General features: G+C 42.5%; 1 protein-coding gene across 3 annotated transcripts in view; it reads right to left on the bottom strand.

Annotated features, from left to right (window-relative positions):
- Positions 1 to 2,584: 2,584 nt before the first annotated feature.
- LOC126109798 (general transcription factor 3C polypeptide 3) overlaps positions 2,585 to 24,741 on the bottom strand; it is a 36,629-nt gene continuing 14,472 nt past the window's right edge. For all 3 annotated transcript variants that reach the window (XM_049914855.1, XM_049914854.1, XM_049914856.1), the window contains 2 exons: positions 11,001 to 12,947; positions 2,585 to 3,760 (listed from right to left, as the gene is read on the bottom strand). In XM_049914855.1, coding sequence (XP_049770812.1) covers positions 2,960 to 3,760; positions 11,001 to 12,944 — 2,745 coding nt within the window. In that variant the 5' untranslated portion in view covers positions 12,945 to 12,947 and the 3' untranslated portion in view covers positions 2,585 to 2,959. The remainder of the gene's footprint in view (positions 3,761 to 11,000; positions 12,948 to 24,741) is intronic.

The following is a 24,741-nucleotide window of genomic DNA, read 5'->3' as shown; positions in this document are numbered from 1 at the left end:
GTGTGTGCCCTCGTGCGTGTGTGTGTATGTGTGTCTACTGCTGACAAAGGCCTTAATGGCCGAAAGCTATGATTGTGCGAATCTTTTTATTATGCTTATCGTGGCTCAACATCACCACATCATAGTGGTGGACGAATGGTGTGGGCAGGAGCCAGTATTGGTGGAAATGCAGACTTCTATGACATTCAGAATGGTGCTTTGACTGCCCAGAGGTATAGAGATGAGATCCTTTGACCTTTTGTTGTGCCCTACACTGGTGCCATAGGAGATGGGTTTATTCTGGTGGACAATAATGCTCGTCCTCACAGAGCTGCACTGGTGGACAACCTGCCTGAGGCTGAGGGAATTGAACGAATGGAGTGACCAGCTTGTTCAATGGACTTAGACGTAATTGAGCATGTCTAGGATGCACTTAGTAGATGCACTGTAGCCAGGCCAGCACGTCACAATGGGCGCAGAGCTGGATATTGGCCAAATATCGCTCAAGAGCTGACTGATAACATCATACTGTCCACGCTACACAGGTGTGCAACTGTACTGGCCGTCTGAGGTGATCACACATCACATTAGAGGGCAATGAGAACAACTGTTTCACTATTGTGGCTGCCTCATGGTGCCTCGCTCTATGTAAACACCATGTAAACCTCAAGTAAGGAGTTGAGATAGCAAAATATCATACTGTATCACACAAATTGCAATTGCAACCGATATCTGTATAAAATACATTACCATATGTCGAAGCAAAAAGAACTTCAGTACAAACACCAAAAAACTATTTTTGTAGTTTAAGACACTTCAGATTCATTGAATCTCGATAAAACTTTTGTACTCTGTCAATATACAGCAGTGAATTTTTCCTTCACCTTTGCATTCCTATAAGAGTGTCCAGATATTTTTTCCCCAGTTATCAAAACTATGAATAATGGACTCAAGCTCTTTCTGCATAGGGTGATTCAAATATGATTATACACTTTTCTTATATACCTGCTGAAGCTGATGACGGTATTGGGGGAGGTGACACCAATGGTGACAAGCAAGGTGTGTAGTGGAAGTGGAATGCTGATACCAACATTATCCACGTACATGGTCTGCCCATTGCTGAACATTTCCTCAAACAATGCCCACACTTCCTTCCTGCTCACTTTCATGAACTTTATGCTTACCAACATTTACTTCACCTATGACAAAGCAGACAGAGAAATAGCTCATGAGCATGGCCATGTGAACCAGGATGGCTCCTCATATGCCACCCTTTTCATGGTTCGGTAGAAGAGGCTTTCCTGGGATCCATAAGCCTTCAGCCCGTGACATCTTCGGCTTATTGTCTCCTCATGAGGACATACAGTTAAAATTCTTGGAATCTCTAAATACATTCTCCCAGTATATCACACGGTCCTATTCTGAATCCCATGCCACTTTCCTTGATGTTGATCCCATTCTCACTGAGCATCAGATACACAGTTTAGTTTCTATTAAGTCTACTAACAAACAACTATACTTACATTTTGACAGTCACCATCCTTTCTGTGTTAGATATTCCTTTCCACAGAGCCTTTGAATCTGACGCAAATGTATTTGTTCAGGACTCTTTAGAGCAATATGTAACCATTCTTACCACAGCCTTCACTGGACTTAATTACCCCACCAGCCCTAGTCCATTAGCACATTTCCCATAAATCATATCCAATACTGATACCTCCGAAAAACATCTTAGCCATACACCTCCTGTCTCTCAGTATTATCCAGGTCCGGAATGCATTAATCAGTTACTTCAACAAGGCTAGGACTTCCTAAGAACACGGCCTGAAATGAATTCCATTCTGTCTGACACTTTTCCCCACAACATTTAGAATAGCTTTTTGTCACCTTCCCAATCTCTGCAATATCACTGTCAGACTCTCTGCTCCTTTTTCACCCATTTCCCTACCCTGTGACTCCTACCTCTGTGACTGTAACACCTGTAAGATTTGCCCTACACACCCTCCTACCACCACCTGTACCAGCTCCGTAATTGGCAAAACATATACTTTCAAAGGAAGAACCATCAGTGAAACAACCAACATGTCATGTACTAGCTGTTATGTAAACAATGTTTGGCCATTTACATTGGCATGACTACATCAAGTTATTGGCTGTGACGAATAGACGTAGGCAGGTGTATACTGGCAATGAACAACTCTCTCATAGTTTTCTATATCTTATAGTTTCTGACCTGTCTGTATTTTCTCCACCCCTACCACATACAGCACAGTTAGCTTTCCACTCTTATTAACTCATGCCCAAAGTTTTACCAGTAATCTCAGTCTTGAGTATTACCATATCTTCTACCCTTAGAGTCTCAGATTTTAAAATCTCATCTGATGGAATTTGCAACAATCTCTGTCTCTTCCTCATTCCGTCTGATAAGTCTCCCTTGACCTGAGGCTACCGATTTTTCTAAACTTTCCACAGTTCCCTAATCGCAGAGATATCCCCATATTTTGCTAAATGTACATACAAAATTATATCACTGAACACCACATGTTTCAAGAGACATGACATCATTAACACAAAGATGCACGAAAAAATGCTGTGTCATGCATGACATTTTAATTTATTACATCCTCAATACTACAAATTTTGCAGAGAGTATCCAAAGGAGAAGGACCCAGATAGAGGGAGGAGGATAAGGAGAAGGTGTACAAATAGAGGAGAGTAGGAAATGGGCAAAGAAAGGAAAGAGTATGAGATGGACAGAGAGAGGGGAGAGGAGATGGACACAGAGAGGGGAGATGAGGAGATGGACAGAGAGGGAAGGAGGAAATGGACTTACAGGACTAGAATACATACCCGAGCAACAATGGGTACTCAGCCAGTTTATAGTAAAACTTGCAAGTTGCTGCAGCTCCCATAGTTTTCATTTTTCTCTATATTCAATTACATACAATGAATGCCAATATTTTAAAGATAATCCTTAGTATTAGACAACAATATACTTTTCAAGGTAGCTCCTTGCGATATCACTGGAACCTGAACTGTGGTAAATTAAATACAAATTGAATGCCGCCTCTCTTTGAAGGTTCAATCGTTTCGGCGACTGCTCAATTAATGGTGAGACATTACACTCCAGAGCATTACGGTAGTTAAATATAGCAGCAGGTAACAGGCCCAACTGGTGGAAAGCTCGACCTAAATTGTAGGACACTTCTTGGAAACCCTCCTGACCACGGTATTTCCTGTACAGACTCATAAATGACAGCCCCTGGACGACAAGTGCATGTTTTTTTGCAGAAAATTTTTGACACGCGACCTGAATAAGTGTCACTCCGACAAGGAATGCAGTCATTGCTGACGGTCTGGCACGGTAAGCCGTGGTGTACTCACTCAGGGCGTACTTGTACGTCCCCGCCACGAGGCAGTTGTTGGCATGCAGGAGGGTGAGGGCCTCGTGGTTGGGTTGCCTCGCAAGAAGCCTCATGAGGAACCTATTGTGACGCACGTCATCAGCACGCTGGATGACCAAGTTGAACAAATTCCAAATCCTGGGTTTGGAGGAGTCTTTCAACACATTATCTCTCGCCAAATTGTAGCCATAGTATGCGTCGGCATTGTAGAAACATGCCAACAGGCACATGAACTCGAGCTCCCGCAACATTTCTGGTTTGGATGTCAACTTCTTTGAGCCCAGCGCCGAAAATGTCAGTCTCTGCAGGAGATTGAACCGCTCAAGTCGCATACACGTGTTGCACATTTCTTTCAAGAGTTCCCACTCTTCTTGTACCTGTAACAGAACAAGATGGGACTATCGTAATTATCCTTAATACCACTCCCAACATTAATATTGTTAAAAGCATCAATAATTACACAAAATAGCTAATTTCTTTGTTAAGCTGTAGCTCATTGGACATTATTATTCCCTGCATAGTTTTTTCAATTACTGATGACAATATTATAGCTAATGCAGAGGGAAATACTTTTTCGCAAGAAATATCCATGATTTATGATCCTTATTAAATGCAAGGAGGTGAAATTTTCATTGAGCAAATAGCTGTTTATTTCTAAATTTGGTTACTTCATTTGGAAACTCTCGTTCTCCTCTTCTCAACAAACGGTTTATTCCAAAAACTTCCTATTTAAAAAGTTATACATTCTCAAAATTTTGGTCTACCGCAAGGTTGAATCTTAAATAGTGATTATTACCAGAATTCAGTACCACATTTCTATAGTCTAAATTTTCCAAAATTAGAAAAATATCTGCTTCCACCACAATAACTTTTTACTTTGTTAATTATTCAATTTTGGACTTCAGAAATCCTCGCCTAAGTATGTCGGTCATTTCAAACTACGCATGCGTGACCATTACGGTGGTGCGATGGAGTTGAAATTCATGGCAGTTGTGAATGAGACTTTAGGGGTGACGGTCATATACGTGTCTGCTGGTTCACGTGGTTGTCTTGTGAGTAATTCAGGTTTACAATGGAAGCAGAAACCTAATCAGGTCAGATTACGCATGGTGACCAAACAGAAATTTACAATGCTTTGCAAGAGGTGTGTGGAAATAGTGTGGTGGACCATAGCACAGTATCACAGTAGTCTGCTCATTTCTGTGAAGGTCGGGTAAGCCCTGAGGACAATCCAAGAAGGGAATGCCATCAACTGCAACACACTAAACCTCTCAGGTTATTGTCAATGACACGTTGAGAGAGGGTCGACAAAAAGTATGAGAGAAAATGAAATATGAGGCCAGAATATGTCACTTGAGTTTACAGAATCATAACTGTAATGTTAACGATAAGGTAAGTTGCTACCGGATGGGTTGCACATGATCTAAGTGAAGAGAGGACAGCAGGTCGCAAAAGAATTGCTTCAATGTTACTGAACAGAATGAGCACTGTTTCTGACATGGACTGTTGCATTTAATGAAACCTGGATACTAGATAATGCACCAGAACTGAAGTCTCAGTCATCACAATGGAAAGGATCTGACTCTCCACACCAGAAAAAAAATCTGCAACCAACAATCATCAAAGGTGAAACTCATGATTATCTTTGTGTATGACACGAATGGAGTCATAACTATAAATAAAACTGCCCCATGGGACATCTACAGCAGGTGTGTACTACAAGCTGTTTCTGCAATATTTTTATACTCAAAAATTCATCAAAGAAGGCCTGAATTCTTGCAGCTGGTCTCCTCACTTTGCACAAAAAAGGAAGCCACATATTGCCCTAACAGTGAGTGAAACAATCAACAAATGGATGGGAAATCCTTCCCCACCCACCACACAGTCCTGAAATTAGCCACCCCAGGCTATGACTTGTTTCCCAAATTGAAGGAAGAATTCTGTGAAAATATTCTGATACAAATGAAGAAGCTTACAGTCAGGTGATCCCAGTAATAACACAATTCAACAATGAAGGTGCTCCATCTGGAACAAAGAACTTGCCAAATTGTTGGGAAGCTGTCACAAGCAAGAATGGAGATTATATTGAATGCCTGTAAAATTATTCTCTAAAATAAATTATTTGCTTCAATTCTATCTCACAGTGTGCAGAACTTTTGAAATGATCTTTGTAGAAAACTTTTTTCATAAATTAGTGCCTGTAATTTTGGTTTTTTTCTTGTTATACAGCTCTTGCTCTTTTACTAATGTAATTGTGTGTCTTTATTTTTGCTATGTTTTTTGTTGGTAATAACAATATAACACTAATTTTTGATTTTTAATCTTATATATATATATATATATATATATATATATTTAAAAAGAAAGATGATGAGACTTACCCAACAAAAGCGCTGGCAGGTCGATAGACACACAAATAAACACAAACATACACACAAAACTCTAGCTTTCGCAACCAACGGTTGCCTCGTCAGGAAAGAGGGAAGGAGAAGGAAAGACAAAAGGATATGGGTTTTAAGGGAGAGGGTAAGGAGTCATTCCAATCCCGGGAGGGGAAAGACTTACCTTAGGGGGAAAAAAGGACAGGTATACACTCGCACACACACACATATCCATCCATACATACAAGACACAAGCAGACATGTCTGCTTGTGTCTTGTATGTATGGATGGATATGTGTGTGTGTGCGAGTGTATACCTGTCCTTTTTTCCCCCTAAGGTAAGTCTTTCCCCTCCCGGGATTGGAATGACTCCTTACCCTCTCCCTTAAAACCCATATCCTTTTGTCTTTCCTTCTCCTTCCCTCTTTCCTGACGAGGCAACCGTTGGTTGCGAAAGCTAGAGTTTTGTGTGTATGTTTGTGTTTATTTGTGTGTCTATCGACCTGCCAGCGCTTTTGTTGGGTAAGTCTCATCATCTTTTTTTTTAAATATATTTTTCCCACGTGGAATGTTTCCCACTGCTGAAGCCCAGGCTATCCGTGATCTGAAGGCTGACCGATCCATCGTCATTCTTCCGGCTGACAAGGGTTCCACAACTGTGGTACTTGATCGTCGGGAGTATGTGACTGAGGGACTGCGTCAGCTTTCAGACCACACTACTTACAAAGTTTGCCAAGGCAATCCCATTCCTGATGTCCAGGCGGAGCTTCAAGGAATCCTCAGAACCTTAGGCCCCCTACAAAACCTTTCACCCGACTCCATCAACCTCCTGACCCCACCAACACCCCGCACCCCTACCTTCTACCTTCTTCCCAAAATTCACAAACCCAATCATCCCGGCCGTCCCATTGTAGCTGGTTACCAAGCCCCCACCGAACGCATCTCTGCCTACGTAGATCAACACCTTCAACCCATTACATGCAGTCTCCCATCCTTCATCAAAGACACCAACCACTTTCTCGAACGCCTGGAATCCCTACCCAGTCTGTTACCCCCGGAAACCATCCTTGTAACCATTGATGCCACTTCCTTATACACAAATATTCCGCATGTCAAGGGCCTCGCTGCGATGGAGCACTTCCTTTCACGCCGATCACCTGCCGCCCTACCTAAAACCTCTTTCCTCATTACCTTAGCCAGCTTCATCCTGACCCACAACTTCTTCACTTTTGAAGGCCAGACATACCAACAATTAAAGGGAACAGCCATGGGTACCAGGATGGCCCCCTCGTATGCCAACCTATTCATGGGTCGCTTAGAGGAAGCCTTCTTGGTTACCCAGGCCTGCCAACCCGAAGTTTGGTACAGATTTATTGATGACATTTTCATGATCTGGACTCACAGTGAAGAAGAACTCCAGAATTTCCTCTCCAACCTCAACTCCTTTGGTTCCATCAGATTCACCTGGTCCTACTCCAAATCCCATGCCACTTTCCTTGACGTTGACCTCCACCTGTCCAATGGCCAGCTTCACACGTCCGTCCACATCAAACCCACCAACAAGCAACAGTACCTCCATTATGACAGCTGCCACCCATTCCACATCAAACGGTCCCTTCCCTACAGCATAGGTCTTCGTGGCAAACGAATCTGCTCCAGTCCGGAATCCTTGAACCACTACACCAACAACCTGAAAACAGCTTTTGCATCCCGTAACTACCCTCCCGACCTGGTACACAAGCAAATAACCAGAGCCACTTCCTCATCTCCTCAAACCCGGAACCTTCCACAGAAGAACCCCAAAAGTGCCCCACTTGTGACAGGATACTTTCCGGGACTGGATCAGATTCTGAATGTGGCTCTCCAGCAGGGATACGACTTCCTCAAATCCTGCCCTGAAATGAGATCCATCCTTCATGAAATCCTCCCCACTCCACCAAGAGTGTCTTTCCGCCGTCCACCTAACCTTCGCAACCTTTTAGTTCATCCCTATGAAATCCCCAGACCACCTTCCCTACCCTCTGGCTCCTACCCCTGTAACCGCCCCCGGTGTAAAACCTGTCCCATGCACCCTCCCACCACCACCTATTCCAGTCCTGTAACCCGGAAGGTGTACACGATCAAAGGCAGAGCCACGTGTGAAAGCACCCACGTGATTTACCAACTGACCTGCCTACACTGTGAAGCGTTCTATGTGGGAATGACCAGCAACAAACTGTCCATTCGCATGAATGGACACAGGCAGACAGTGTTTGTTGGTAATGAGGATCACCCTGTGGCTAAACATGCCTTGGTGCACGGCCAGCACATCTTGGCACAGTGTTACACCGTCCGGGTTATCTGGATACTTCCCACTAACACCAACCTGTCAGAACTCCGGAGATGGGAACTTGCCCTTCAGCATATCCTCTCTTCTCGCTATCCGCCAGGCCTCAATCTCCGCTAATTTCTAATTTCAATTTGCCGCCGCTCATACCTCACCTGTCTTTCAACATCATCTTTGCCTTTGTACATCCGCCCCGACTGACATCTCTGCCCAAACTCTTTGCCTTTACAAATGTCTGCTTGTGTCTGTGTATATGAGGATGGATATGTGTGTGTGTGCGAGTGTATACCTGTCCTTTTTTCCCCCTAAGGTAAGTCTTTCCGCTCCCGGGATTGGAATGACTCCTTACCCTCTCCCTTAAAACCCAAATCCTTTTGTCTTTCCCTCTCCTTCCCTCTTTCCTGACGAGGCAACCATTGGTTGCGAAAGCTAGATTTTGTGTGTATGTTTGTGTTTGTTTGTGTGTCTATCGACCTGCCAGCGCTTTTGTTTGGTAAGTCTCATCATCTTTCTTTTTAAATATATTTTTCCCACGTGGAATGTTTCCCTCTATTATATTCATATATATATATATATATATATATATATATATATATATATATATATATGGGAAAAATATATCTAAAAAGAAAGGTGATGAGACTTACCAAACAAAAGCGCTGGCAGGTCGATAGACACACAAACAAACACAAACATACACACAAAATTCTAGCTTTCGCAACCAACGGTTGCCTCGTCAGGAAAGAGGGAAGGAGAGGGAAAGACAAAAGGATTTGGGTTTTAAGGGAGAGGGTAAGGAGTCATTCCAATCCCGGGAGCGGAAAGACTTACCTTAGGGGGAAAAAAGGACAGGTATACACTCGCGCGCACACACACACACACACACACACACACACACACACACACACATATCCATCTGCATATACACAGACACAAGCCTTTACAAATGTCTGCTTGTGTCTGTGTATATGCAGATGGATATGTGTGTGCGTGCGAGTGTATACCTGTCCTTTTTTCCCCCTAAGGTAAGTCTTTCCGCTCCCGGGATTGGAATGACTCCTTACCCTCTCCCTTAAAACCCAAATCCTTTTGTCTTTCCCTCTCCTTCCCTCTTTCCTGACGAGGCAACCGTTGGTTGCGAAAGCTAGAATTTTGTGTGTATGTTTGTGTTTGTTTGTGTGTCTATCGACCTGCCAGTGCTTTTGCTTGGTAAGTCTCATCATCTTTCTTTTTAGATATATTTTTCCCACGTGGAATGTTTCCCTCTATTATATATATATATATATATTTTTTTTTTTTTCCAGGACCAAATAGCGAAAATTATTAGGTTAATCAGCAGCCAGATTATTATGTGATATAAGGTCAATGAATGTAATAACTATTTACCTAGTTTATAAGCTTGGACTACGGCTTGTGACAAAACTGAACATCGGCCTGTGAACACTGATTAGAAATTGAAAATGTATTACTCCAGTGTTATGTATGAGGGCCGCTTTTTTTTCAACCTCCGCTCGCTCAGTATAGAAGTTACACAAGCAGCAGAAAGTGGACATGCATTGTAGGCAACTTCGCAACTCTCGCACTACACACTCCGCCATTGACGACCTCAAGGCAAACATAGATGTAGATGTAGAAGGCATCAGTCTGCATTGCACTACAGCCACGTAAACATGGCTGTCATCACTGTTGCTCCCACCAAGTGTGAATTACGAAGTGTAATTTGGTTTCTCCAAGCAGAAGACAATGGTGCAGCAGAAATTAATTGGAGAATGAGCTGAGTGTAAGGTGATAACTTCATGACTAACGGTGTTGTGCGCAAATGGTGTCGAAAGTTTAAAGATGGCCGAAATGACATGCATGATGAAGGGGGCCGAGGACACATGTCTGTCATTACAGCCGATCTTATTGAACAAGTTGACAGAACGGTTAGAAGAAATCATAGGTTTGCCATAACTGCTTTGTCTACGGAAATTCCAGAAGTTCCAAGATCTGTCGTACACTCTATCGTGCCTGAACATTTAGGCTACAAAAAACTTTGTGCTCGTCGGGTTCCAAAAATGCTGACGGATGCCCACAAAAGTCACTGAATGGCATCAGCTTTGAATTTCCTTGACCGTTATCATGATGAAGGCAAAATCTTTTTGAAATCAACTGTTACTGGAGAAGAAACTTGTATCCAATATGACACACAAGAAAAAAAATGACAATCACAACAATGGATGCATCCAAGTTCACCACACAAACAAATTAATTCAAACGAACATTCAACACCAGAAAGGTTATGGCTACTGTGTTTTGGGATCAAACAGGTGTGTTGCTTGTAGAGTTTATGCAGCCCGGAACCACTATCAATGCAGTTACTTATTGTGAAACTTTACATTTGTGGAGAGCCATTCAAGCAAGCAAAGAGGAATGCTGACTTCAGGAATTGTGTTGATCCATGACACTGCTCATCCACACACTGCTGACACAACCCAACGGCTCACTGAACAATTCCAATGGGACATTTTCGATTATCTGCCATACGGTCCTGACCTGGCACCCAGCGACTCTAACCTTTCCCCTGAACTGGAGACTCGGCTAGGAGGGCATCACTTTCAAACCAATGAAGATCTTCAAAACGATATCAATGCTCATTTGAAATCATTGGTGGCAACATTTTTTGAAGAGGGTATTGCAAAACTTGTCCATTATGTTGAAAATTAACCGTTAAGTGTACAAAACTTTGGTAATAAAATAATTGTTTTCTATGAACTTGTCTTTTATTTATAGCCTATCAGAGGTTGAAAAAAACGGCCCTCGTACATTACTGCATATCTGTAAGAATTTTCACGACAGGAAGATCATGATCATTGTCGACAGTGAAGCTACTATGAAAGGGGGGAAAACTAGATGAGCAAAGTTACATACCGATGGTTCTCCTTTGCCAGAATGGAAGTCCGGGGCATCAGGGTCATGGGATGGCTCTCCTCGGCTGGTACGTATTTCCCTGAGCGCGTCGCGTTTCTTTGTAAACCTCCTCATTCGGGTGAGTGCGTACATTTCCTCACGGTTCCTGATCCGCGTCCAGTGCCTGGACAGCAAAAGCTGGCCCACAGCCAGGAATTCTTCGGTCTTACCCTCAGCATCTTTCAGAAGCAAGCACCGCTCATACAGCAGTCCTGGTTCCAGTACTTCCGACTCTTCATCCTGTGTGAGGACCACGAGTGCCTCCTCCTCACGGCCCACGGCTTTCAGCAGGTCCGAAAGTGTCAGCCGCGCGTCCAGGTGCTGTGGCGCCTGCGTGACCACCTTCCTGTACGCAGCAATTGCCTCCTCAGTTCGGCCACACTGCTTCAAGCACTCTGCGTGCCGCAGCCACACCGCGGGCAGGCTGTAGTTTTCTGTCTCTGTAAGAGGTTCTAGTAGACGCAGAGCTTCACGGTGCTCGCCTTCTGACATCAGGGCCTCCGCTACGTCGAGGTACAGGTCGCCCGACTGCTCTGGGCTTTGCCCGTTCAGGAGCAAGTTCAGCAACTCGTCAATCAGGTGAAAAGTTTTCATATGGATTAGCACGACTATAACTTTAACTTTGAGGTCAATGACCAGTGTCTCCGGGATATTGCACGACATTATCTTCAAAACTGGTTCTCGGCCGGATGCCTGATTCTCAGATATTGCTTCCACTTCCACTCCACAATACTGAACGAGGATGTTGATGCATTCCTGGTAGTGCTGCAGGCTCAAGAGAAGTTCCAACATCAAATTGACATCTTCCGTAGTGACGGACTGAGGACTTTTGGAAAATGCGATGTCCATAACTTCCTTCGCACGGTCCAGTTCATTGCGCTCGTGGTACTTTGTAGCCACAATCTTCGCTATGTGGAACAGGACCAGACCCTGGTCGTGACGGAGGAGTGTCATCAGCCTGATAAGGCCCCTGAGGCCAGCCTTCGTTTCACCCACCTTGTCCAGGAGCTCCCAGCGTTTCATGTATATACTGACCATGTGCTCTTCCGTATTGGCCGAATCAGCTGCAATGGCCTTGGAGTAGCAGGTTGCCGCCTGCCTCAGGTTGCCCTGCTCTTCAGAGATTTCAGCTAGGCGTACCCATTGGTCCACATCGTTCGGGTTCAGGTGGGCCGCAATCAGTGCAAACTGTAAGGATTTCTCCGAGTAGCCCTTCTCCTCATACAACACCGCAAGTGTGTGGAAAGGCTCGGGGGCTGTCGGCACCTGCCTTATTATCTCAAGGCACATTTTAATGGCCATCTCGTGATCGCCTCGAGCGTACCTTAAGTTTGCCTCACCCATCAATCCCTTCAGGGCAGGAGGAAGGTGCCGTCTGACACGTTTGGTCTTTTCTGTAGTTGATTTCCTCTGCCTCTGTGAAGGCCCAGCTGCTAGTTCTTCAAATTCTTTAACTGCTGCACTTGAAGGTTTAGGCTGGATTGATTCGTCTGGGCGGTCTTGTACAGTATTGTAACCATCAATAACATCGTCGTCGTCACCATCATCGTCCTCATCGCCGCCCATCAAACTCGCGTACTGACTAAATGTCAATTCCCCATTCAGAAAACGATTTGTTAGCTCTGACTCTTTAGCATCTACCAGCAAGTCACGTTCCAACACATCTAATTCCATCGGTTCCATATCATTGCTAGAGGACGAACTTTCATCCATTGTGACCATAGGAACTAGGTTACTCGGTGGTGGGCTACTACCTTCGTCCCAGAAGCTGAAAGATTCAATGATCTCAGCATTGTTCAGGGCTTCACTCAAGTTTTCAACAGCGATGATGGTGGTGATGCCACTGTCCGATGCATCGTATTGTGCATTTACACTTCCAGAGCTGGTGTCCTCTTTAGCGTCCATTGTCTGTAACAAGTATTTCAGTTCAAGGCACTGTTTCTATAATGACTAGGTAAACAGTACAGTATTAAGAACTTAAGTGCAGTCTATAAAAAACAGAAATTAATAAAAAAATGTAGGTACTTTACCATCAACCTACTACACACTATTAATAAGTCATGAGGTGTATAGAACAGCATCTCCCCTTCTTATCAGTAATCTCCAACTGTATAGTGTAAAGTGACTACAAACATCTAATAGTACTGAAGAACACAATACACAAAACTAATACGTAGACTAATACAAGGGTTGTAACTTAAATAGTGGCAACTATTTATTCACAACTGATACAAAAGAGTTACATGTTTGCACCTGTTACTGTCCTTCAAAGTAGTCAGCAGTGTTCTGTAGAACCTGTTGTCAGTGACGTGGAAGGCTTAGTATACCGTTAGCAGAGCCTGTTCTGCTGATGGTGTGAATGGAGCGGTCTAATGTTATGTGATTCTTGTGTACGACTGTGATGGTGTTATCCTAATGCGTTACATTCCTTCTCGGCAGACCGTCAATGCACAGTATTACTGTTCCTTTTTGGAACATCACCTGCGACCAGCTTTGCGAAGGAAGCAGCGACACTTTCTGCGTAACCCACCCGTCATTTTGCATGTCGATGTGCGGGCGCATACAGCACAAGCTGTGGCTGCTCTGTTCGGTCAGTGGTCACTTCAGAACTGTTCCAGAGATTCGACAGGCAGCTGACCGCCCCATTTGCACTATCAACAGAACAGGCTCTGCTAATGGTATACTACGCCTTCCATATCGCTGGCAACAGGTTCTGCGTAATGTTGGTGACTACTTTGAAGGACAGTAACAGGTGCAAAAATGTAACTCTTTCGCATCGGTTGTGAATAAATAGTCGCAACTATTTAAGTTCCAAACCACATATAAATTGCATTTTGTTCTCATTTACATAATTTTACTACCAAAAGATATTTTGTTTCAGAACTGACTTGTAACTGAATGTTTTATATTTATTTTGTGTCAATTTCAGTTCTTATAGCATTTTACATTTCATTAATAGTTACTTGGTATTAAATATGGAATGGATCTGTATGTACCATATATCAGCAACACAAAAAAATGGATCTCTAACTTTACCAACTTTTGTACTTCATCAGTTACTTTTGGTTATTCACAAACAGCTGTACTTTCAAACATGTAGATTGAAATTAAGTCACACTAAAACACTACAACAGTTTGTAACACTTTGTAAAATAACAGTTTTCATCTTATTTCTACACTTTAACGATGAGATATGTTTCTATAAAATTAAAAAAATTATGATAGTTCCACGCACATGTAACTCTTGTTATTTTTGCCATGTAGATATGTGAGTTGGCATCTGTGAACTGGTTGGCACTGTACCTATGGCTGCGACAATACTTTTTAACTATGTCTTGGACTGTGGTAAATAAATGAAAAACTGCAAAAGAATTGTGATGGATTATTGCCAAATAAGAATCCAAGACCTGTTAATCCTTCCCCTTAGTTCATTTAAACCTTGATTACAATATGTCTCTCTCTCTATTGACCTAACTATTTCCACTTCATTTAAAGTATATGCTGATGTTTTTTGTTTTATCTGACAAAGTAAATCACACACTCAATTTTTATGAAAATATAAAATATTTGTAATGTTTTGATGAGGTACCATACATTAGGAGAGGAAGTGGGAGAACTGTGGAGATCTGATGTTCCAGATATCTGCATAGAAATTTCCTTTTCACAATAAATGTTATGGGGGCAGGGGAGGGGGGGGAGAGGGGCGGCCAAAGGAGACATACTTCAGTAAATAAAGCAGAGCCTTGCAAAACAAACATCTAGGAATATTCAAGTACTACACATACAAGTGTTTGACATATAGCAATATGGCAGACATAATGTATGCATGGCCTCAATCTTTATCATCTGCAAGTGGACTCAACATTTTCAAGAAGAAAGTGAAGATTGTCGTTCGGAAGCAGCTCTCCATGCCAGCTTCTTCATCTGAAAATAACTACTGCAACCCACAGCCTTCTGAATCTGGTGACTGTATTCATCTCTCAGTCCCTCCACAAATTTTACCCCCACCCTTCACACTTCCCACCAATACTAAATTGGTGATTTCTTCATGTCTCAGAATGTGTCCTCTCAACCAATCCATTCTTTTGGGCAAACTATGCCACAAATTTCTTGTCTCCCCAATCCTATTCAGTACCTCGTCGTTAATTATGTAATCTAACCACTTAATCTTCAGCATTCTTCTGTAGCGCCACATTTCAAAAGCCTCTACTCTCTTCTTGCCTACACTGTTTATTGTCCCTGTTTCACTTCCATACATGACTACACTCCAGACAAAGACATCCCAATACTCTAGTCTCTTCTTCAGAAACACATTTTTTGCCATGTCCAGTCTACATTTTATACTCTTTAATCAAACAATGGAAAAAATACTCTTTCTATTTCAGCCACTATCAATTACTTTGTTGCCAAAATAGAAAGACCTATCTAGTGCTTTACGCTACTCGTTTCCTAATCTAGTTTCCACAGCATTACCTGGTTTAATTCCAACTACTTTCCATTATCCTTGTATTGCTTTTGTTAATGTTCATCGTATATCCTCCACTCACGACACTGTCCATTCCGTTCTTCCAAGACTTTTGCTGTCTTGGACAGTATTACGATGTCATTGGGAAACCTCAATGTTTTAATTTCTTCTCTCTCCTCCAGAACTTTTTTTTAGTTTCTTTCACTGCTTGCTTGATGTACAGACTGAATAACATTACAACTCTATCTCCCTCCCTTCTCAAACACTGCTTCCCCATGTTGTAGAGTTGGATGCCCTCGGCAAAATCAAAATCACAGTTGTAGTTCCCCCCGCTTTCAGCCATTTGTAGTACCAACACAGCAAGGCTGTTTTAGTTGGTGTTACTACATCAATCATCCAAACTGTTATCTCCGCAACTACTGAAAAGACTGCTAACCCTCTTCAGGAACTGAACAGTGTCTGACCTCTCAACAGATAGATACCCCTCCATTGATGTTGCATGTACTGTACAGCTATCTTTATCACTGAGGCATATTTGTAAGATGTATTTTTTAATTTTAGTACTGTTACTAGTGATGCCTTGAGTCATAGTAGCAGCTGGTTCACTATTGCCATTGTACGAACTGGTAGTAGTGCCCCTGCTGCTGCTGCTGCTGCTGCTGGGTTGGAGAGTTTGAATTCTCATAATGTGATTGCTTATCTCACTTATCATATTCGTGAGGTAGCTAATAACAATTTTGGGAGGAAAAATGACGGTAGATAATTGTAACTGTAAATCACGGATTAGTCCAATTGATACTATTAACTGATGAAGCCACTTTCAGTCTAACTTTTAACTCAAATCATGGTCCAACAAAAACCCCCATGTCTTTGTGAAGACATTTCCAAGAAGTCTAGTCAGTAAATGAGTAGTGTGGTATGGTGGAAAATAAGCTGACTGGGTCTGTCATGTTACTGAATCGCATTGAAGGGCTGTTATCTAATCTTCCTCAAAAACCAACTTCTAGCATTATTTGATGAATTTCCTTTGGCTACAAGGATGGGTATGTTCTTTCAGCATGACAGAGCTCCAGCACATTCTACTGACTTCACCTAAGCCTGACATTCCCCAGAAACTGAACTGGCAGAAATGGTCACTTGTTTGTCCAGCAAGGTCTCTAGATCCCACTCCTTTAGATTTTTACCTGTGGGAACGGCATAATCCACAAAGGAAAAGTAAACACAAGAGAGGAATTTATCATTCACATAATGAAGAGTGCGGTCCTCATAAAAAAGAGTGCCAAGACGACCTCAGAAGAGCTACTTGTGCTGTTATCAAGAGAATTCAAAGCTGTACTAAAGTTGAAGGTAGGTTTTACAAAAATCAACTCTGAACTTAATCATCTGCCTTTGCTTAATACCTTCTTTGAGTATTTGTTTGGGTTAGATTCTAACTGCTGTATCTCTGTAAACATACATTATATGGAACACTTTATTGAAATGTCTATACTAACACCTCCTAAAAAAGTTACTATTCCTTCTGGAAGACCCTGTATGTATGCATGTATTGGGCACCAAAATACTTTGAGATTTTTCTGCTTTACAGCACAGTGTTATTGAATTTACTTTGCAGTTTTAGTATTTATTTAGAAAAATGCATTTAATATGAAACGAATGTTGGCTAAGACAGCTCAGTACCAAAACCAGAAAAGGTTGAACCAATCACGAAACAGGGCCCACATATTACAATGACGTACATTAAACATGGATAAAATATAACCAGTGAGGCATGTATGCCTCTAGACTAAAGTACAGGCCAATATGTCACCACAGGCAAGATTTCATCAAGGGGCAGGTAAGAGGGGAGGAGGGTGGTTTGACGTTTATGTAGGATGATCCTATCACACTTGTGCCACAACTGTGGGTTGTCTACAGACTAAATGAATAATGGTGTGCCTGATGATACCACGGAGTATGAATTAGCTGGGGGTTTATGCAGAAGTTAATACTCTTTCCACTGTGATTTAAAATCAGTAAAAGATACTTGAATCTTGAACCACACAATACACCCTCTAAATTATAGTGGCACAGGTGTTTCTACTTATCGACTAAAGACAAAGAAACTGCAAGAGTGCAGTGTTCCAAGTTTAATATTAAATGTCAGTTACCCAACTCTGTAAGCCACATACACGGCATATCAAAAAGAATTATATGAATTTAAAAAAAGTCACAGCTATTCTGTTGTTTGAGATGTGTGTGCAAACAGCGTACTGTTGGAAAGAGCAAACTCACAAATTTTACATGGTCCCCACTAGGTAGCAGCAGTGCACGCCCACCTCAGTTCTAGGAAAAATGGTGTCGGAACAACAGAGTTTTACACAGTTCAGGTCAATAATACACTAGACTCTCATTAATCCAGCCCTCAGTACGCTGTCCTCTCAGAAATCCAGCGCACATCAAAAAACACATGCACAATGAATTATGTGCAACAATGTTTAGTTAAACAATGCTTTATATACTGTATTTGAAATTGCAGCTTTCTTCAAGGTTTGGAATCAAGTCTTCTAGAAGGAAACACGTTACGCTAGACCTCAAGCAGAAAGTCGAAATTTTAGATTAGTGAAATCGAGATTCTTCACAGAAAGCCATTACTGCTGAGTTCAGTGTTATGCTCTGCGCAAAATTCTACCAGGCGGCTTCCTCTTTCATTTCTTAGCCCCAATCCATACTCACCTACTATGTTTCCTTCTCTTCCTTTTCCTACTGCCAAATTCCAGTCACCCATAACTATTAAATTTTCATCTCCCTTCACTACCTGAATAATTTCTTTTATCTCATCATACATTTCATCAATTTCTTCATCATCTGCAGAGCTAGTTGGCATATAAACTTGTACAACTGTAGTAGGCGTGGGCTTCGTGTCTATCTTGGCCACAGTAATGCGTTCACTATGCTGTTTGTAGTAGCTTACCCGCACTCCTATTTTTTTATTCATTATTAAACCTACTCCAGCATTACCCCTATTTGATTTTGTATTTATAACCCTGTATTCACCTGACCAAAAGTCTTGTTCCTCCTGCCACCGAACATTTTATGTACATGTTACAAATTAAATATGAAAAACACAGAAGGGGAGGGGAGGGTGGTGAAGGAAGATTGTCAATGTTTGAGATGGTGATAATAGCGACTGAAATCCAGTGTAGGTTCAACTATTTATGACATCAAAAAGAAAGAATATGTTATTGGACAGTACTCAACACATATGGATAGTGAGTTGGGAAAACTGAAGGTTATGCGAAGTGTGAGAATGATGAACTGGATGTAGGTGTTTATAGATGGTTCATACAACAACGCAGTAAAGGAATTCCAGTCAGTGGCCCAATTGTAAAGGAAACAGCAGCTGCATTTAACAAACAACTTGGCGGTAGTAACTTGTTTGCAGTGAGCGTAGGTTGGCTATCAAACTAGAAAAAAACGACATGGCATTCGGCAGCTGACAGTCACCAGGGAAAGTCACTCAGCTAATTATAAGGATGCTGATGAGTTTGTAAGCAAGATATGGAAAATAATAGATGAAGAAGATTTAGCTGCTGATGCCTTGTGTAATGCTGATGAAACAACTATTTTACAAGATGCTTCCTTCAAAAACATTAGCTGCCAAGAACGAGAAGGAAGCTAATAGTTACAAGCAACAGAAACAGTGTGTAACATTAATGGCGTGATGTAATGCAAATGGGAGTCTTAAACTACCGCTTATGGTAACTGGAAAATCCCAACATCCATGTTGTTTTTCAACACATTGACATAAATACTCTACCAGTGCAGTACTGCATTCAGAAGAAAGCATGGATGGACAGACAAATATTCTCTCTGAGGTTCCATGAAACGTTTGTACCAGCAGTGAGAAAAGAGCTAAAGAAGAAAAATCTTCCACTGAAAGTTATCCTTATAACTGACAATGCTCCTAGTCATCCTTCAGATGTTTCTCTAAAGTCCGATGGTATACAAGCACTCTTTCTCCCACCCAAAGTGACAGCCCTAATTCAGCCCATGGACTAGGAGATTTTGGAACCAATCAAACATCATTATCGACATTCACTTCTTGTCTCCTTGCTGAACGAAAGTGAAAACAACTCTATCGCGACTATGCTGAAGGCGTGGAAAGCAATTAACAAATGTGATGATGTTTTCCAAGCAGCTGAAGCGTGAGGAAAGGGGAGAGCACTACCATAATGAAAAGCTGGAGAAAATTGTGGGCATCCATTGACGCCGAGTTGGGTCCAGTAGTCAGTGAAAGCAATGAGTCAGTCAATTCAGAATTATCAATAACTTTGTACACTTACATATTCCACAAGCTTTCAGGAGGAGAAGAAACTGATGGTGAAGATGGTGAAGTGCCTGAACGAGGAAAACTGTGATAAGGATCAAACTTTAACAGATGAAGAAATAATCAAAAGTGTGCAAGAAAGCAATGAAGGACACAGGAGAAGAGAGCATGAAGATTTCTCACAATGCTGGTGCTAAAGATGCCGGGGTCTTCCTGGAGTACATTATGCAACAACCAGATACATGCATTACCGATGTAATGCTTGCAAGCGGTTGTGTGATAAGGCATCCCACCATCATGTATCATCATTGCAACAGTTAAAAATTAGGGACATGTTTCACATTGAGTGATATGAGTGTATAATTATGTACAGTATACACTCAAGGACTCAGTTTTCTTTGAAAATTAATGTACTTTTGGATTTATTAAAGTATATCCTCTATGTTTTAAAATTGTATCCTTCAGTTTAATGAAGTACGGTGCAATATATCCCCTATGTTTCCAAAATAAATAAATAAAAAAAAAACAAAATAAATTAATAAAATAAATTTAAGACACTCAATATTCAAACACTTCTGCTAATTCGGCACCCATATGTGTTAGAAATGGCCAGATTAGCGTGAATCTAGCCTAAATGTTCAGCGTGACTTTTGCACTAGGTATGGTGTGGGTCCTCCTACAGCACACAGCATTAGCCGTTGGCCTGAACAACTCCGAGAAACAGGTTCTTTGTGTAAAGGCAAATCATCAGGCTGTCCCCAAGTGTCTGACACAGACGTCGAAAGCATATGCCATAGTTTCACAAGGAGTCCAAAGAAATCCCTTCGCCATGCAACTCGACAGCTCAACATGCCCCCGATGTCTGGCTGGTGTGTGTTGCATAGACATTTACACATGAAACCATACAGAATTCAGCTACTGTAAGCTCTTCATGAAGGTGACAAACAACGTGTGGAGTTCTGGAAGTTCATTCTTGCAAGATGGAGGATGACAGTTTTCTTCCACACTTACTGTTTAGTGACCAGACAACATTCCATTTAAATAGAAAGGTGAATCATCATAATGTGAGAATATGGGGTACGGAATAACCACATGACCTTGTACAACATGAGTGGAACTGTCCAAAATTTAATGTGGTTTGTGGATTTTCACAGGAAAAGGTGTATGGTCCATTTTTCTTTGCCAAGAATACTGTTACAGGAAGCACACATCTCAATATACTCGAGACCTTTCTTTTCCACAATTGGAGACTTATTCGAATGACTTCACTTACCAATAGGATGGGACACCATCACACTGGCATCTGGAAAGGCGGGAATTTTTAAATCAAAGGCTTACTGACTGGTGGGGCAGTTACACTTCACCAAATGATTCAGCCTCACAGCATTGGCCTCAAAGGTCACCAGACCTGACTGTATGTGATTATTTCTTGTGGGGATTTATAAAAGACAATGAATCAACTGAGACATTGCATAACAGCAGCTGTGGAAACTGTAACTCAAGACACGTTCACTGCAGTGTAGAACCAACTTGAATACCCCATTGACATATGCCGTGCAACTCAAGGAGGGCGTATTGAACACTTATGAAAAAAAATTCTTGAGTTTACCGTTCATCAAAAAACAAAATTCACTGTATATGTTTATTAGTTTCAGAAATATAGATGTGCCAAATCAAATTATTCTTCTTTAATACACCCTGTATAATGGGGACTAGATTCACCACCTTTCCACCCAAAAGTTCCAATCCTTCCATCCTATCAACTCCCTATTCTCATCTCCCATCCTCTTTGTGTGCTGCCCTCTGTCAACGACTCGCCCATCTTTCCCTGATCGTCTCCTTTTTTGCCATGTTTTCATCCCCTTTCCCCTCTCCCCCAACGCCATCTCACTGCCCCGCAGCTTCCCGATGCTGCGCCTTTGGCAGTTTAGTCCCTGCACACTCTGCCAGACAGTGCTATTCTCTCTCCCCACCCACATACCGCTATCCCTTTCCCTTTCTCAGCTCGTCCGGATTGCTGCTCCCATTTTATGTGACAGTTGCATTCTCGTCTGAGCTGCCGGAGATGGAAGCCGTGGATGTGTGTGGGGGGGAGGGGGGGGGGCTGTGCTTACTTGTGTAAATGAATGTGTCTCCTTTTTTTAAACAAAGGCTGTGGCCAAAAATCTTATGTGTAATTGTTTTTTTAGTAGAGCCTGTCTGCAACTTAATGAGTCATCTTTAAAGAAAGTAGCAATCTATCTTTTCCTTACATTTTTGATATTCCAACCTGCATCCTTCTGAATCTGCTTACTGTGTCCACTGTTTGAACTAGATTCAGAGGTGGCAGTCCCAAATCCTATAGGAGAAAGTTTCTTTCAGTATATGGTCAGGAAGGAAGGAAAGGCAGTCGCCTAAAATTTCTTATCATCTAACTTTGTGCCAATGTCCTGTGTTAAACTGTCAACCACAATGTAATGTCTCATGAACTGAGAGCAAATAAAATGGTTGATGACCAGTCCATCGAATGGCAAAAATAAACTTGGTGAATCCCTTGGTGATACCCAAGAGAATTGGGTTATGAACCTACACTGGATTTCAGTCGCTATTATCACCATCTCAAACATTGATAATCTTCCTTCACCACCCTCCCCACCCCTTCTGTGTTTTTCATATTTAATTTATAACATGTACATAAAATGTTCGGTGGCAGGAGGAACAAGACTTTTGGTCAGGTGAATACAGGGTTATAAATACAAAATCAAATAGGGGTAATGCTGGAGTAGGTTTAATAATGAATAAAAAAATAGGAGTGCGGGTAAGCTACTACAAACAGCATAGTGAACGCATTACTGTGGCCAAGATAGACACGAAGCCCACGCCTACTACAGTTGTACAAGTTTATATGCCAACTAGCTCTGCGGATGATGAAGAAATTGATGAAATGTATGATGAGATAAAAGAAATTATTCAGGTAGTGTAGGGAGACGAAAATTTAATAGTTATGGGTGACTGGAATTTGGCAGTAGGAAAAGGAAGAGAAGGAAACATAGTAGGTGAATATGGATTGGGGCTAAGAAATGAAAGAGGAAGCCGCCTGGTAGAATTTTGCGCAGAGCATAGCTAACACTTGGTTCAAGAATCATGAAAGAAGGTTGTATACATGGAAGAACCCTGGAGATACTAAAAGGTATCAGATAGATTATATAATGGTAAGTCAGATATAAGTCAGATATTTAGGGACCAGGTTCTAAATTGTAAGACATTTCCAGGGGCAGATGTGGACTGTGACCACAATCTATTGGTTATGAACTGTAGATTAAAAATGAAGAAACTGAAAAAAGGTGGGAATTTAAGGAAATGGGACCTGGATAAACTGAAAGAACCAGAGGTAGTACAGAGTTTCAGGGAGAGCATAAGGAAGCAGTTGACAGGAATGGGGGGAAAGAAATACAGTAGAAGAAGAATGGGTAGCTTTGAGGGATGAAATAGTGAAGGCAGCAGAGAATCAAATAGGTAAAAAGACGAGGGCTAGTAGAAACCCTTGGGTAACAGAATAAATATTGAATTTAACTGATGAAAGGAGGAAATATAAAAATGCAGTAAATGAAGCAGGCAAAAAGGAATACAAACGTCTCAAAAATGATATCAACAGGAAGTGCAAAATGGCTAAGCAGGAATGGCTAGAGGACAAATGTAAGGACGTAGAGGCTTATCTCACTAGAGATAAGATAGATACTGCCTACTGGAAAATTAAAGAGACCTTTGGAGAAAGGAGAACCACTTGTATGAATATCAAGAGCTTTGATGGAAACCCAGTTCTAAGCAAAGAAGGGAACACAGAAAGGTAGGAGGAGGATATAGAGGGTCTATACAAGGGCGATGTACTTGAGGACAATATTATGGAAATGGGAGAGGATGTAGATGAAGATGAAATGGGAGATATGATACTGCGTGAAGAGTTTGACAGAGCACTGAAAGACCTGAGTCGAAACAAGGCCCCCAGAGTAGACAACACTCCATTAGAACTACTGACAGCCTTGGGAGAGCCAGTCCTGACAAAACTCTACCATCTGGTGAGCAAGATGTATGAGACAAGCGAAATACCCTCTGACTTCAAGAAGAATATACACTCCTGGAAATGGAAAAAAGAACACATTGACACCAGTGTGTCAGACCCACCATACTTGCTCCGGACACTGCGAGAGGGCTGTACAAGCAATGATCACACGCACGGCACAGCGGACACACCAGGAACCGCGCTGTTGGCCGTCGAATGGCGCTAGCTGCACAGCATTTGTGCACCCCCGCCGTCAGTGTCAGCCAGTTTGCCGTGGCATACGGAGCTCCATCGCAGTCTTTAACACTGGTAGCATGCCGCGACAGCGTGGACGTGAACCGTATGTGCAGTTGACGGACTTTGAGCGAGGGCGTATAGTGGGCATGCGGGAGGCCGGGTGGACGTACCGCCGAATTGCTCAACACGTGGGGCGTGAGGTCTCCACAGTACATCGATGTTGTCGCCAGTGGTCGGCGGAAGGTGCACGTGCCCGTCGACCTGGGACCGGACCGCAGCGACGCACGGATGCACGCCAAGACCGTAGGATCCTACGCAGTGCCGTAGGGGACCGCACCGCCACTTCCCAGCAAATTAGGGACACTGTTGCTCCTGGGGTATCGGCGAGGACCAATCGCAACCGTCTCCATGAAGCTGGGCTACGGTCCCGCACACCGTTAGGCCGTCTTCCGCTCACGCCCCAACATCGTGCAGCCCGCCTCCAGTGGTGTCGCGACAGGCGTGAATGGAGGGACGAATGGAGACGTGTCGTCTTCAGCGATGAGAGTCGCTTCTGCCTTGGTGCCAATGATGGTCGTATGCGTGTTTGGCGCCGTGCAGGTGAGCGCCACAATCAGGACTGCATACGACCCAGGCACACAGGGCCAACACCCGG

This window comes from Schistocerca cancellata, chromosome 12 (assembly GCF_023864275.1).
Source record: "Schistocerca cancellata isolate TAMUIC-IGC-003103 chromosome 12, iqSchCanc2.1, whole genome shotgun sequence".
Lineage (NCBI taxonomy): Eukaryota > Metazoa > Arthropoda > Insecta > Orthoptera > Acrididae > Schistocerca > Schistocerca cancellata.
This window is presented reverse-complemented; position numbering and strand designations above follow the sequence as displayed.